The 15,898-nt window shown below is 43.9% G+C and overlaps 1 protein-coding gene across 2 annotated transcripts in view; it reads right to left on the bottom strand.

Moving 5' to 3' along the window:
- Positions 1–12,381: 12,381 nt before the first annotated feature.
- Positions 12,382–15,898, bottom strand: part of EXT2 (exostosin glycosyltransferase 2) — a 129,314-nt gene continuing 125,797 nt past the window's right edge. For both annotated transcript variants that reach the window (XM_082660262.1, XM_082660261.1), the window contains exon 14: positions 12,382–13,134. In XM_082660262.1, coding sequence (XP_082516388.1) covers positions 12,996–13,134 — 139 coding nt within the window. In that variant the 3' untranslated portion in view covers positions 12,382–12,995. The remainder of the gene's footprint in view (positions 13,135–15,898) is intronic.

Raw genomic sequence — 15,898 nt, 5'->3', positions numbered from 1 at the left:
CACAGTTCTCGGAAGCTAGAAGTCCATGATCAATGTGCCTGCAGATTTGTTTTCTAGTGAGGCCTCTCTTCCTGGCTTGTAGACAGACACCTTCTCACTGTGTCCTTACGTGGTCTTTGCTCATGCAGAAAGAAAGATCTGGTGTTTCTTCCTTTTCTTACGAGGATATCAGTCCTAATGAATTAAGATCCCACCCCATGACCTCACTTAAACTTTACTACCTCCCTATAGGCCCTATCTCCTAAACCAGTCACACTGGGGGGTTAGGGCTTCACTATATTAACTTTAGTGTGGGGGGCGGGGAGATACAATTTGATCCGTAACAAGCAGTGTGGCTGGTATGTTATATGGGTGAAGTGGCTGTTCTTCTCAACCCCATATCTCAAAGGATTTCAACATTTCCCAGCAAGTTCCCCAGTGAGTCCAGCAACCACTCAGCTCAGTGCCTTGTCACTTACTACCTAGGCTACTGCTTAAGTAGTTACATCCCATTTCTGATCCCTCCCTGCTCCACTCCATCATTTGTGTCAACACGGTGGTGTCAAAGACTAGCTCTGATCACGTCCCCAAGCAGAACAATCATCTGAAAGGCCTTCACACTGCCCACAGACATTTCAGCTCTTTTGTTTAGCCCTAAACCACTCTCCAGCCTCATCATTTCTAATGTCCCAACCTGGAGTTAGTGCTCCTACAAATCTAGGATATCCAGTATACTTCCTCATCTTCTTGTTTCCTTTCACTCCCCCCAGGTCAAAGTGCCTGCCTGACCTCCCAGCACACCCCTATCCATATAGTGCCCATCTCCACCTATTAATTCTCCAAAACCTACCTCAAGTCTCACCCTCTTCACCAAATCAGAAGCGACCACAGCAGGGAGTGTGTGCAATTCACCCTTAATCGTTCAGTTGTGTACAGTAGACAGGACTATAAGGGTCTTATTTCCTGTATTAACTTGATTATAAGCTCCTCGAAGGCAGAAAAGCTATCTTCTTCACCTACTTACCTGTAACACCTGGTACAGTACTATAGCAAGCATTTAATAAACATCAGCTAGATGCCTGGCAAATCTGCCGTCTACATCAAGAACACAACAGAAAACACTAAACAGAGGCAATGGAACTGGAGGTAGCCTAGACCTGAGGCCTAAGCAAACGTCCAGGTAAAGGAGAAAGACGCTGGTCCATGACAAAGCCAAGGAACTGTGAAAGGTGACAGTTTTTAACGACCATTGAAAAAAGAATCATCTTTATTGAGGTATTACTTACATAAAATGCACCAATTTTACATGTAGAGTTGGATGTCTGGACATGTGACCATCACCACAATCAAAATATAGAACATTCTCCTCACCCCAAAAAGTTCCCCTGTGTCTCATCCCAGCCAATCCCCAGCAACAGATAATGTTGATCTACTTTCTGTCACTCTAGATTAGTTTTGCCTGTTGTAAAACTTCTAATGAGTGGATTGTATTTTTACTCATAAGAGTACGTTTGTATGTATGTATAGTACGTATGTACAGTATGTACATTTTTGTGTCTGGCTTATTTGCTCACCTATTTTGGAAAAGCATCCATGTCGTGTCTCAGTTCATTATTTTTATTGCTTAGATGTATTCCATTTATGGATATACCACAATTTGCCTTTGCATTCATCTGTTGTTTAACATTTGAGTTTTTTCCAGGTTTTGGCTATTATGAATAAACATGCCATGAACATCTGTGTACAAGTCTTTGTGTGGATATATATTTTCTATGTTTTTTTCTTTTTTTAACACAAGGGTCTTCTATGTTTATTTTTCACACAAAGCCTTCCTCTGAATTCTGAAAATATTTTTAAAATTAATTTTTATTGGAGTATAGTCGCTTTACAATGTTGTGATAGTTTCTGCTGTACAGCAAAGTGAATCAGTTATACATATACATATATCCACTTTTCTAGATTCTATTCCCATATATGTCATTACAGAGCATTGAGTAGCGTTCCCTGCACTATACAGATTCTTTTTTGTTTTTTTAAAGACATTGATGAATGAGTGTTGAATTTTGTCAAATTATCTTTTCTATATCTATTGAGATAATCATATGGTTATTCTCCTTTATTCTATTGCTGTTGTAAATTATATTGATTTTCAAATATTAGACCAACCTTATATTCTTTAGTCATGTTGTATGTTGATTTGGCTTGCTAATTTTTTTAAAAAGAATTTTGTGTCTATGCTCAGGAGGGCTATTGGTCTGCAGTCTTCTTTTCTTGCAATGTTTTTGTCTGGCTTTGGTATCAGGGTAATAATGGCCACACAAAATGAGTTGCCACATATTTCTATCTTTTCTATTTTCTGAAAAGAGCTTGTGTAAGATTGGTATGATTTCTTAATATCTGATAGAATTTGCCAGTAAAACTATATGGACTTAGATTTTTCTTTGTGGAAAGTTTTAAACTACAAATTTGATTACTTTAACAGATATGTGGCTATTTAGATTTTCTATTTCTTCTTGAGGTAGTTTTTATCACTTTGTGTCTTTTGAAGTTTGTGTCCATTTCATCTATATTGTAGAATTTAACAGTATAAAGTTTTCATATGTATTTCCCTTTTCATATTTTTAGAATCTGTACCAATGCCCCCATTTGATTTGTGATACTAGTAATTTATTCTTTTTTTCCTTGAACAGTCTAGTTATTGATCTTTTTAAAGAACCAGCTTTTGTTTAATTGATTTTTCTCCATTGTTCGTCCATTTCTATTTTATTTCCACGCTTATCTTTATTCTTTCTTCTACTCACTTTGTATTTAATTTGCTCTTTTCAATTTTCTTAAGGTAGTCGCTTAGATAATTGATTTTAGTTCTTTCTTTCTTTAAAAAAATATTTATTTGGCTGCGTTGGGTCTTAGTTGTGGCACACGGGATCTTAGTTGCAGCATGTGGGATCTTTCATTGTAGCGCAGGGGCGCTCTAGTTGTGGCATATGGGCTCCAGAGCACGTGGGCTCAATAGTTGTGGCACAAGGCTCTCTAGTTGTGGCACATGGGCTCTAGAGCACATGGGCTAAGTTGTCCCGTGGCATGGGGGATCTTAGTTCCCCGACCAGGGATCTAACTCATGTCCCCTGCGTTGGAAGGCAGATTCTTAACCCCTGGACCACCAGGGAAGTCCCTCTTCTTTTCTAATATTAGCACTTCAAGTATAGATCTCCAAGTACTCCACCTGACACATTTAAATACATTGCTTTCATTTTCATTCAGCTAAAAATATTTTCTAATTTATTTCTTTTTCTTTATTAACCCGTGCGTTTAGAAATATGTTATTTCATTTCTAACTATTAGGGATTTCCACGATATCTGTTATTGACTTAATTCCACTGTGATCAGAGAACATACTTTTTGTGTGTGTGAGTACATTGGCATTTTGTTGATGAAAGATTAAAGCTTACAAAGATAGAGACAAGCCTAATCAAACTCCTTCGTTCTTAAAATTATTTAGATGAGAAAAACAAATACCACTGATTAAGTCATTTGCCTCAGGTCTTACGGTGAAAGGCACAGGCCTCTAACCTCTGAGGCTAGACCTCTTTCTAGTATACTTCACCATCTTCAAACCAGCATCAAGTGTTGGTGAATTATACATCTGTTTATACTTCATCCAAACTTATTGTTTGCTTTAAACATTGTCTTGTCAGGAAACCTTCTCAAAGTCTCATTTTATCTCAGCGTATTTATCAAGGAATCTTTTATTCTAACCTAGGACTCGTTGGAATTCCACACACACTCCTCTCAACCTGAACTTTTTTTTTATTTCCATTTTTATTGTATATGTATATATATTTTTTTAAATTTAATTTTATTCATTTATTTTTATACAGCAGGTTCTTATTAGTTATCTTTTATACATATTAGTGTATATATGTCAATCCCAATCTCACAATTCATCCCACCACCCCCCACCTCCGCTTTCCCCCCTTGGTGTCCATACATTTGTTCTCTACATCTGTGTCTCTATTTCTGCCTTGCAAACCAGTTCATCTGTACCATTTTTCTAGCTTCCACATATATGCATTAATAGACAATATTTGTTTTTCTCTGACTTACTTCGCTCTGTATGACAGTCTCTAGGTCCATCCCCGTCTCTACAAATGACCCAGTTTCATTCCTTTTTATGGCGGAGTGATATTCCATTGTACATAGGTACCACATCTTCTTTATCCATTTGTCTGTCGATGGGCATTTAGGTTGCTTCCATGACCTGGCTATTGTAAATAGTGCTGCAATTAACAACAGGGTGTATGTGTTTTTTTGAATTATGGTTAGAGAACATACACTTTTTATGTTTTCATTTCCTCTAAAATTGAGATTCATTTTATGGTGCAACACATTGGTGGTGAATATTGTATGTGCACCTGAGAAGAATGTGTATTCAGTTATTGGTGGATGAAGTGTTCCGTAACTGTCAATTAAACCAAAGTGGTTGATAGTGTTATTCAGGTCATCTATAGCTTTCTGATTTTTCTATCAACTTGTTCTGTCAATTACTAAGAGAGGAGTGCTGAAATATCCAAGTATAATTGTGGATTTTCTATTTCACTTTCAGTTGTCAGTTTTTTGCTTTATACATTTTGCAGCACTGTTATTTAGTTCCTACATACTTAGGATTACTTGTCTTCTTTATGAATTGACTCCTTTATCATTATATATTATTCCTCTTTCTCCCTGGAAATGTTCCTGTTTTGAAGTTTATTTTGTCCTTTATTGATAAAAGCACTTCCAGTTTCTTATGATTCATATTTGTCTACTATAATTTTTTCTGTTCAACTCAACTGTATTTTACAGTGTTTTCCTCATAGATAGCATATGGAATGATAATCTCTGTCCTTTAAGTAGAATGTTTAGGCCATTTACATTTAATGTAATTATTGCCATGTTGGGGTTTACGTCTACTGTCTTGCTTTTTGTGTGTTTCCATCTGTTCTTTGTTTACTCTTTTCTCAATCAATTCAATCCTTTTTGATTGAATATTTTTATGGTATTCCATCTCCAATATTGCCTTATTAGCTATGCCTCTTTTAAAAATGTTTTTAGCTGTTGCTCCAGGGTTTACAATGTGTATCTCTAATTTATCACAGTCTATCTTACAGACATCTTCCTGGTTTTCTTCCTAACTCACTGGCAACTCCTCAGTCTCCTTTTCTGGTTCTTCCTTATCTTCTCTACCTGTAAATCAGGCCACAGTCCTTTTCTCTTCTCTACCTATTCTGACTCTCTGGGTAATCTCATCTAGTCCTATGGTTTTAAATCCCAGCTATATATTCAGTCTTAACTTTTCCCTTGAGCTTTAGACATCTAACTGCTTAAGTAACACTACCCCTAGATGTCCAAAAGACATCTCAAACTTAACACATCTAAAGTGGAGCTCTTGATTTTCCCTCTCATACTTCTCTGTCCTTACCCCTGCCCGGTCTGCCATATTTCACTTAATAGTATCACTCAGTTATAACAAAAACCTAGTAGTTAGCTGTGAATCCTCTATTGTTTTCATCTCCTATATCCAATTCATTAGTAAGTCCAATGGATTCTGCTCCCAGCATAACTCCTCACCATCTCTGTTGCTACCATCCTAGTCTAAGCCACTACCATCTCTCACTTGCACTCCTAAAATAGCTTCCTGATTTCCTTTCTTCCATTATTGTTCCCTACTGCCTTTTCTCCACATAGTAGCTGAAAGGATCTTTGAACAAAAATCCCATCCCCACTCCACTCCTCTGCTTAAAACCTTCCAGTGTCTTCCCACCACACTCACAGTAAAAATCCAGAACTCTTTTGTCCAACATGATCCCAACAAAATTTGGTGCTGGCCTACTTTTCTGGCAATCATCTCTACCATGCTCTCCACACACAATAAACTGCAGTCACACAGGAGTTCTTGCTGTTCTTAAAAACAAGCTGAGCTTTTTCCTGCCTGAGGGACTTTACGCTAGCTCTTCCCTCTGCCTGGTATCTCCATGGTCCACTCCTTCTCAACATTAAGATCTGTGTTTAAATGCCACTCCTGACCGACCCATCTTAAATACCTCCTCATGCCCAAGTCACTATCCATCTCCCCTTTACTCTGCTGTTTTCTTCATAGCATTTTTTACCATTTGAAATTCTATTCATTTACTCATTTTGGTTGTCTTCCTTCTTAGAATGTACCTTTGACAAGAGTAGGCACTTTGTTCAATGCAACATCTTCATATTGAGAACAGTATCTGGCACATAGTAAGTGCTCAATAAATATGAATCCATCACAATAGGCTTTTTATTTTTTAAAAGAAAAGAATCTTTAGGAGTCAACAGACTAAAAACATATGAGTGAAAATTTACTTTCTCCTGGTTCCTTGTCTGAAAACTGTTTGTTAGATATAACTCTTTTCATTATTAGACTACAGGTTCTGGTTTGTCCACAGAAAGGTTCCTCTACTGAGTGACTTACTAGGCTAATCCATCCTGAGAAGCAGATAATGATCTTTAGCCCAAGTTCTCATAGACAATGCTGTGTGCTGCTCAGTCTCATTGGATACTTTTGATGAACTGTCAAAGCCTGAAGGAGCCAGAAATCACTCCTTAGGAAATCCTAACTCGGAACACTTCCTATTTCCCAGACGTCCACATAGCATATAATACGCTGCACTGGGCTGCCAGACGTTTCCTTTCTATCCCACCATGTCCCAGGTCACCCTCTCCATTGAGATGGTGCAGCCATGGTACTAAAGGGAGCATCTATCTGTTATTAATGGATATTCATCTTATAACTTTTAAAGAAGGGCCAAGGTACAACTGGCAAATGGGAGATACTATGGGAAGAGGAAAAGAAATCCTTGCATCTTCCATGCTTTGGAGAAGATGGAGTCAATGGAATCTTCATTTGGTCAAGTTGTCAATATAGCAAACCAATCTGGTGACAAGAACAAGGCTGTAAGGAGAGAAATCATTAGGACTATTAGGCCTATATCCAGAAAACAATAACAGAGATTGGGCACAGGGTAGGCAGAATGAAGGAGATGAAGGTAAGCCCCTCAGGATCTACTAGAGAAAGACTCTATAGGAAATCCTATAGGAGCTGCTGCCACCAATACACAATTTTCGTTCATTACCTCAATTGTGGCTGTTATCCCCTGAATGAGAAACACGGCTTTACTTCTAAGCAGGCAGTAAGGCTGGCAGAAAGCTGAAACCTGAAAATCAGCAGATACAGGGCTGCATACAGCCCTTACTATTGAAATTAAGCCACGTCCAAAACACAGCGGGAGGACTGCAAATAACTTCAGACAGCAGCCAGCCATGCAGGGCCCTCACCAGGCACCGGATGGACGCGCTCTGGACTTGTCAAGAGGCCCAAATCCCAAGTGCTCATTTCAATAACATAAGAAAATAAACATGGGGCTTATTTATAGCACAGGAAAGGGACTGGGGCAAAAGAACCACTCATTCAGTAATCCACCCTGACGGGGCCAGATAGGATCCAGACCCCCAAGTTCTCTGGCAACAGGGTGAGCAGAAATAGGGGCCGGAAAAAGGCTGGCTGCCAGCATCACCAGGTACAACCTGGCAAGGACCCTGGGTAAGGAGAGAGGAAGAGATCCGTCATTGCATCTAACCCACCCAGGTCTAAGTGCTCTTGCCATCTCCAATTTCTGGTTGAGGAAACTAAGGCATAGGAGTGGACTCCCTCAAGGCCAAGCAAGGCCCAGGGTTCAACTCAGAGTAAGGTGCTATGAGACGAGGAAATAAAACAATGCTCGCATCCTCCAGGCACCGCAGAAGATGGTGTAAATGGAATCCTCATTTACAGTTGGGACTAAAATGTATGTTGTGGAGTCCTAGGCCACTGATGGACTCGCACCATCTCACAGAGCTAAGAACTCCCACTGGAACTGGAGCTCCTGGAGATCAAGATTGTGTCTTATTCCATTCTATCTCCTGGACCCAGCATAGGGTCTGGCAAAGAGTACATTTTGATGAATCAATGATTCATCAATTTCTAATTGATGAAACAATTAGAAAACTGAATGACTGAATACTACCTTACCTGGGTCAGTAACTAGTTGGTTGTTCTTCAGCTGTGATTACCAGAAAACCAGACAGTCCTTGAGCTTCTTCTTAGGCATAGGAGTTAATGATAGAAGTTGGCAGCTGTAAATAAAAGCTCAAATAGATACACTGTGAGGGGAAGGCTCTGCAGAGTGGGTGGAGTGGATGGAGGCTTGGTTCCAAGACCCACGGATTCCGGTCCCTGCTCTGTTGGCAGCTGTCACTCTATGTGCAGCTCCTGAGACGCTGGAGACGAGCTGGTGCTTTGCTGAGGAAACCTCTAGCAGACACAGCTGCCTGGTACCTCTCAAGAGTGACCCAGACATCCTGCCCTTTCTTCGTCTTGGCCTGACAGCTCTGCGCCAGTCAGGAGAACTGGGAAGAAATGCAACCAGGGGCCCAACCAGTTGGGAGCTGAAGAAAGGAAAAAACTCTACCCTGAGAAGGCTGTAAATTTGAGGAAACCAAATGCCAGACACACATGCTGGTGACTCAACAATTTCTTGAAAAGGAGAGAAGCCTGGAAAGCTGGGAGAGGGGGCCAAACTGCCCAGCCACCTTCCCTGTGTTGCCAGCAATGGTGAGCCTGACATTGAAAAGCCGAGGCCCAACACTGCCTGGACAGACCACACAACCCCCCCCTGGGAACCTGGACGTCACAAAGCCTGATAAGGGGGACCCTTGACAGTCCATTTAACAGAGGTGCAAGAGAGACTGTGAGTTTAGCTTAGGACGTTCCCACCCTAAAGAGGGGGAAAACCTTACAAGTGAGAGCGGAGTCCACCTGCCTACCTTTCCTCTGCCAGGAGCAGCTCAATGAGGCCTGTTCAGATCATCACACCAGGCCTACTTGGCAAATTGGAGCCAAAAGCTGCCCCCAGTTTTACTCAGAAGCAAACACTAGCCTAGGACAGGAGCCCCAGGGCTTGGGACAGAGCTCTCGGGTGAGACGAGCAGCCGGACCCCAGGGTTCATATGCCTCCGGGCCCTGAGTGGAAAGCTCAAGTCACTTCCAAAGCTTTCCTGGACAGCAGCCGTCTACCAACATGGCTGGCGCTCCGGCCAGGACTGCTCCTCAGGAAGTGGCTGAAGGGGTGAGGGCCCAGTGGGCATTCTCTGCCTCTGCCTCTCTGAGCCAGGGCGGCTCAGGAAATGGCCTGCTGTGGCTTCTGCTGCTGCAATAGAAGACGACCAAGAGAAATGGGAAAAGCAGCCTACCCCCAGAGATGCTACTGTCCCCAGAGCAAAGGAAACCCACCAGGCTCGGGGTGGCTGGACGATGGGGAACCTCCAACACCCAAAACCTCCACCCTCTCGGCTGGGTTCCCCCGGGATCCTGGGACTGCAGAGCCAGGAAGAATCCCCCCAAAACTGAACCACTTCCCAACACGTCTCTGCTTCATCTACTTCTTCTTCTTCTTTTTTTTTAAAAGATTTATTATTTATTTATTTTATTTATTTTTGGCTGCTTTGGGTCTTAGTTGTGGCACGCGGGATCTTTCGTTGCGGCGTGGGCTTCTCTCTCGTCGTGACGTGCGGGTTTTCTCTTCTCTAGTTGTGGCGCACAGGCTCTCTAGTTGAGGCGTGCAACCTCAGTAGTTGTGGCGTGCAGGTTCAGTTGCCCCATGGCATGTGGGATCTTAGTTCCCTGACCAGGGATCGAACCCGCGTCCTCTGCATTGTAAGGCGGATTCTTTACCACTGGACCACCAGGGAAGTCCCTGCTTCATCTACTTCTTAATTCTACCATCAAAGGGTCTTGGACTTGAACCCAGCAATCAGACCTTTAGAACTCCGTGGCTAGAAGCCTGCTACCTTTCAGTGGCAAGGATCCACCAGTCAGGACTGTCCCAGGAGGAAGCCGGGATCACAGAGCTATTAGCAACCTCTTCAGCAAGTGACAGCACGGAGGCTGCTGGCCTCTTCCAGCTCCCAGTCCTGGTCAGCACAGGCCAGGATGATGGTCACTTTTTCCAGAGGCAGCAGAGAAACTCCTAAAAACCACAAGCTGGAAGCACATAAGGCTTCAGCAGAGTTCTGACCTTCATGACACTGAGTAAGAAGAGGAGACAGGATAGCATCATTTGCAGGAAAGCACCAGAGATTCTGAGAACAAAAGTTGATCTCTTCCTCCTTAATTTTCCCAGAAAAGGAGGTTTTTGCCTAAACATGTGTGAGGCTTGATAAAATACACGAGATAAGAATATTAACAGCTATCTAATGTTAACCAACAAAAGTGTTTCCAACCTTGGCGTTCCAAGTGGGCCAGCTCATCCTAATTAGATCCCCGGGGGCAAAGGCAAGTGACTTAGAGCACACATTCGGACAAAGGCCAGGGCCAACTCAGGTTCATCGTCTGTACAGGCCAGTAGGATGCAATTCCTTAAAAAAGATTTCTTAAATTTAAAACCAGCTGTTGTCTGTTGTAGGCCAGAACATGACATTTTAATTAGCATTACTGTTCCACTTCTAAAACCAGGCCCTGTGGCATCCCAAGGACAGATGATCCCCGCCCAGACTTACAGGTGAGGCTTGCTGGTGAGCAGGTCAGAAATTCACCAACACAGGGGTTGAGTCCCTAGTCTCTGAATCCATGAATCACGATCACTTCCTATATTCCTGTCCTGAATTTCTCCTGGTGACCTGCACCCCGTCTGTTCCTAGGAATAGAAGCTTTGAGGTTTGCTTCCAGTGCCTAGGATGTAATACACATTCTACAATAAAAATTCTTTTCTGCTATGTTGCGAGATCTAGCCCCCAATATTTCTGGGGGTAGTAAGGTACTTGAAATAGAGTTTTAATGCCCTTAGAAGTCCAATAACTCCTAAGAAGGTGAAAAAGGCCCACTAATTCAGTCCCCTGGGGCTCCCAATGACTTCAGATTGAAGCATTTCTCTTCCATAATCAAAGGGCAAATAAAGAGGGAGGGAGGGAGGATTAATTTACCCTTTGAGAGTGAGAACTGGATTAGAAACCAGCCACTAAGGTAGTGCAGTCAGTGGTGTGAAAAGAGCAGAGTGCTATACATTGAGGGTGAGATAACACACGTGCAACGTCAGCACAGTTCTTGGCTTTTAGCTGGGATTTAAATGAGGCCCTCCTCCCCTTCCACCTGCCCCAAATCTTGGAAAACAAGCTAGAGAACCCCTAGAAAGGTCAGAGGTACTCACTGTGTCAGCTACCAGTATCTGGGTGTACAAGAGAAAACCCTTCCTCTTGGTTTCTATCATTCCAGCTCCAGTACTATGAATAGGAGGCCAAAATGCCTTCTCATATCCCCTGCTGACTAGAATCTAATTATTCAAATCATTAGTATTGATTTAAGCACGTGTGTTTGCAGCTGCAATACACGAATAAATCACAACTCCAGTGTTTGCGTCTGCAAAATGAATGACCTGGAGATGCTATCTCATCCCTTCCACCTATAACAGTCCGTGATTCTACCGCTCCTTAATATGAAAGATGAGACTCTCAAGATTTCCACTCTCAATTTCGCTACTTCTGAAAGTTTTCTTTGGCCTCTCAAAGTCTATGAGAGCACAGTTGAAGTGACTCGTTAAAACTGCAAGTTCAAAAACTACAGCAGGAGAACAGCTCACCTTCATGTCACTCGACGGAACAATGTGTGGTGGTTTAGTGACTTGGACTGGCACACAACTAGGTTTCAGTAATTATACCCATATTCCAAGCAAATTATTATGTATTTTGTGTTCTGGGGACATATGTTATCGCTAAAGCCCAAACTGTGGCTAATTTTAATATCAGAGCCACAGATAAATCTGTTTCGAATCCATAACGTCTAACATTTGCCAGCGTAGATTTGTCCATCAACTGGGCTTAAAGAGGTATAATTCACACATGTGCAGTATTACTAAATGCTGAAATGTAATGATTTAAATACACCAGCAACTATTGCAAAACAGTTGTTATAGCAGCATTTAACGTTAGCCAGAACCTCTCTGGCTAATGTTAGGTTTATACCAAGAGAATGAGGGAAATTTTGGCATCCCCGTGGGGTGAGGGTCACAACTGCCTCAACTTTTACAACATGGTACCGGCAGAGCGACTCAGTGTATGGCTATGAGAGGCCTTCTGTTTTTCCTGGAGAATATCTAGATCTCATCAGGAAGCATACAGATTCCTTTGGAGGTTTGGGGACACATCTCCTCTAAGAGTGTTTGTAGTCTGGGGCTCTTCCTCTGCTGGATGTACATGGCACTGGACACTCCTCCTGGCTACGTATCTTCCCAGACATGAGGAGGAGACTGGAGTTGAGGCCAGAAGATAGAGTTAAATACGCACAAAAAGAAACAGAGTTCCATAACCAATATTTAAGACATAGTAGGAAATGGAATAAAAAATAATTTTAATCATATCAAAAAGCCAAACCAAAGAGAGACAGTTCATGGAACTTATAGGTCCCATCTCGGCAGCCGGTGCTCTTCGCTGGACGAGGCCAGTGCCCCATTGTCCCAAGGCATCAAATGCCACTAAGATGTTTGCATTTTGCACCAAATTCTGGGCATGGCTTCTCCTCTGAAGAACTCACTGATCTGAAGTAATGAAAAGTGAGAAACAGGTAGCTCTTACCTGATTCCCCAAATCTGAAATGGGCTGGAGGTTTCTCAGCTGTCTTACAGCCAGTGAAGTTTCCTCTTAGACCTTGTATCGAGCTACAAACAAAGGACGCCTGAGCTGGCCTTACCCCTGGAGCCTGCCCAAGGCTTCCATCTGGAGTTTTCAGAGAGAAGCCATCGAGAGCATCAGAGGTTGCACGAGGTACTCAGATGTCCTCCCTGGGCTCTTGCTCTCGGGTAAGCAGGCTGGGCAGGGATGTGCCAATCTCCCACTCTGGAATCTGGGCATCAGAGCGCTGGGGGGACGTGTTCTCTTCCTCCGCCCGGGATTAGTGTTCAGACCTCCACCAGCAGCACATTTCATAAGCTGCCGATGTTGGGGAAGCTCTTCAGTTTCTCAGGAAAGTCGTCCTTGTACAGGACGGGGTCGGCTCGGTGCTCCACCACCTTAAGAGGCATTGTCCCAAAGACAGAAGCAAACTTGTTGATGCACTCAGACCTGTGGGGTTTGGGGAGGGCAGTGGAGCAGAGGAGAGGGACAGGGGGTGGGGAAGAGAGAAACCGTTCAAGAGGCTGAGAGATGAGAGCAAAATATCAATGCATAGTCTTCAACATCTACAAGAGAAATGCAAGGACCCCCAGCACGCTCCCAGGTTCTTAACATGGTTGGGAGGGTGTGGATAAAGGACGTGATCTGGGGGTACTTCAACTAGGCGGGAGAAAGGGAACCAGGGATGCTGTTTGGAGGCCAGGGGCCTGCAGAGGTCAGAATATCTTTTCCCCTCCCCCTCAAATTCCAGTCATTCTTCCAGCTCCGTAGAAGCGGGCCTCAAACCAAGGTGGATTAGCTGCCAACAATCCTTAACCCCATCCCTGCCAGCTGAAGAGAAGACGAAGGGGGGAAAGGCAAAAGGCACTTGGATCTGAGCTTCAGCCCACTCAAGTTTAAAAGGGAGAAGGGAAGATCGTACACATGGAGCGATGGAAGGCGGAAGGAGGCAATGGGGCACTGAACCTCAACTGCAAAGGACAAACACTTCAGTCAGTCAACCCACATCTACCGTGGGCCTGTGAGTGGCAACCTCTGGGAATTATGGGGCAACTTCCATAAGCTCTTCCACGAAAGCTGAAGTTCACACAGGACAGCTTTCACAATTTTAGCCACTCCTGTGTTAGAACCGGCAGCAACAAAGCAACAAGCAACTTAGCACTGCTGGGGGAGGAGGCAGTTCAGCACACCCCTCCCGCCCCCCCATGCCCCGACACCGCCCCCAGCCTCGTGAGCAGCTCCAGAGGGGAGCAGGTCAGACACGCTGGCAGAAAATGGTTCTGGTCAATCAGGCCAGCAGAGTGTGACAGCTGGCTAATGACACTTCAGCATCAGACCCGAGGGGGAAAACAAGCCCGTAAAAACCACTTTCGAAGCTAAGGGGCCCTCAAGGATGGATTTCAGAGAGGTCAGTATTCTCTCTCCTCAGTCAGGCCCATGGCACCTGAGAACGGGTTACCAGGTAGGGGCTGAATTCCAAGACACAGACCAGAAGGCTCTTCTGTCCTCAGAGATACTGTAAGCCTTGTTTCAACTTATTTTAATCAATAGCTTTTACTTGAGTCCTTTGAGCTTTAGCAAGAAACCAATAAGTAAAGAAGCCAGGTACTATCAATTCTTTTCTCTTGCTTCTTCTCTTGGTCAAAACGTGTTACTATTTCATTTTGAGCTCTTCCAGCTAATAAGATCACTGTGTCCATGACCACAAATCAACAGCAATTAACATTTATTCTCTGCTCCAGGCTGTGTTACAAGTGCTTGACATGTATCAGTAACTCACTTCACCCTCACAACAACCCTGTGAGGCAGGTCTACTATCCTTCCCACTGTACACCGGGAAGACAGAGAAGCATTACAGAGAGGCTAAGAGACAGGACCACAGGCCAAGTAACTAGTAAGAGGCAGAACCAAACCCAGGTGTTCTGGCTGCGGAGGCTAAAGTCTTCATTATGAGATGATACACATTTATTTATTAACATAATTCTAGGGTCTAAAGGGAGGAGCTGGAAATTAACAACCGTTGAGCACCTATGACGTGCCAGCTAATTTACATACATGATCCCACTGGTTCCTTTAAATATCCCCGTCCGTATGCCCAAGGATTGGTGTATAGTAGCCTCCTGTTATGGTTTGAGAAATTCAGGCTAAGAGAGGCTAAGGGACTGCCCAAGGACCCCGAGCTGGAAAGTGGTGGAGCTGGGTTTCAAACCCAGTCTCGCGCTGGCAAATAGAGCCCTTGCTCTTTCTAGCAGACTCTACAATAACCCACAGGTCACTGAGTTTCCCTCCTGTTGGCAGTCTTTTGAGACTCGGGAGGTCGTAGTCCCAGGTACCAAATTGACAGGAGACTGGGGAAAAGACCAAGGGGTTTTAACAAAATGGTATGAAGCAAGCACTGGACAACAGCCTTTCTCTCCTTAAATCATGAGGTCAAGGCAGTGGCAGACTAAGTCAAATTTCCCCAAGGTCTTACTTTTGACAGTTGTTCTGCCTATAAACATGTACCGATTCTTCTAGTTTCCAGTTATTCTGCTTGTAGACGCTGGCCAGCAAAGCCCAGCCGTGCCCAGCAGAGGCACCAGCGAGCACGTATTAAAGAAGGATCATGGCTCTTGGCAGCGGACAAGGGCTCTAGGGCCCCCTGGAGAGCACTGAGGACAACGTCTCCTCTGTAACTAGACCTGCCAACAGGGCCGGGTCCCAGGCAAGAGGCCACTGGGGCTCAGGCCAGCTCGACTTGTTGACAGCTGCCCCGGCTAACCCAGGTTAGTGAGTCCTTCTTTCTCTCCACACAGCCTGCCCTGGAGAAGTGGCTGCTCATGCTGAATGGTAAAGGTCCTTAGCTCTCCTGACGGGTGTTGACTGTGTTTCCTACTTTATTTTCACGCAGGGGATCTGGGCTGGGCGACAGGTTAGGGTAGATTAAGAGTCTGGCTGATCGCTGGTGGCCCACCTGAGTTGTTCTGTCAGGGGTCCAGCTACCATGTCAGTAACTGTTCCCCTGGGTTGGTTTTCTAATCAAGTACAGACAGGCTAAGAACTGCCAACGTCTATCTCCAAAGCGCTGGAAGTGTCTGGGGGAGAAAGGACTAACCGTTTTCAGTTTTCCTTTCAAACACATACAATTACCTAAAGTAACCAGGAACCTTCAGGATCAGTGTTGGGGAAACTGGAAAGCGAACGAACCTCACCAGGCCCTGTGCTACAGGCTTTC

The sequence above is a fragment of the Grampus griseus genome (assembly GCF_964374135.1).
Source record: "Grampus griseus genome assembly, chromosome: 8".
NCBI classification, from domain to species: Eukaryota; Metazoa; Chordata; class Mammalia; order Artiodactyla; family Delphinidae; genus Grampus; species Grampus griseus.
The sequence above is the reverse complement of the archived record's forward strand: the minus strand, read 5'-3'. Positions and strand labels throughout refer to the sequence as shown.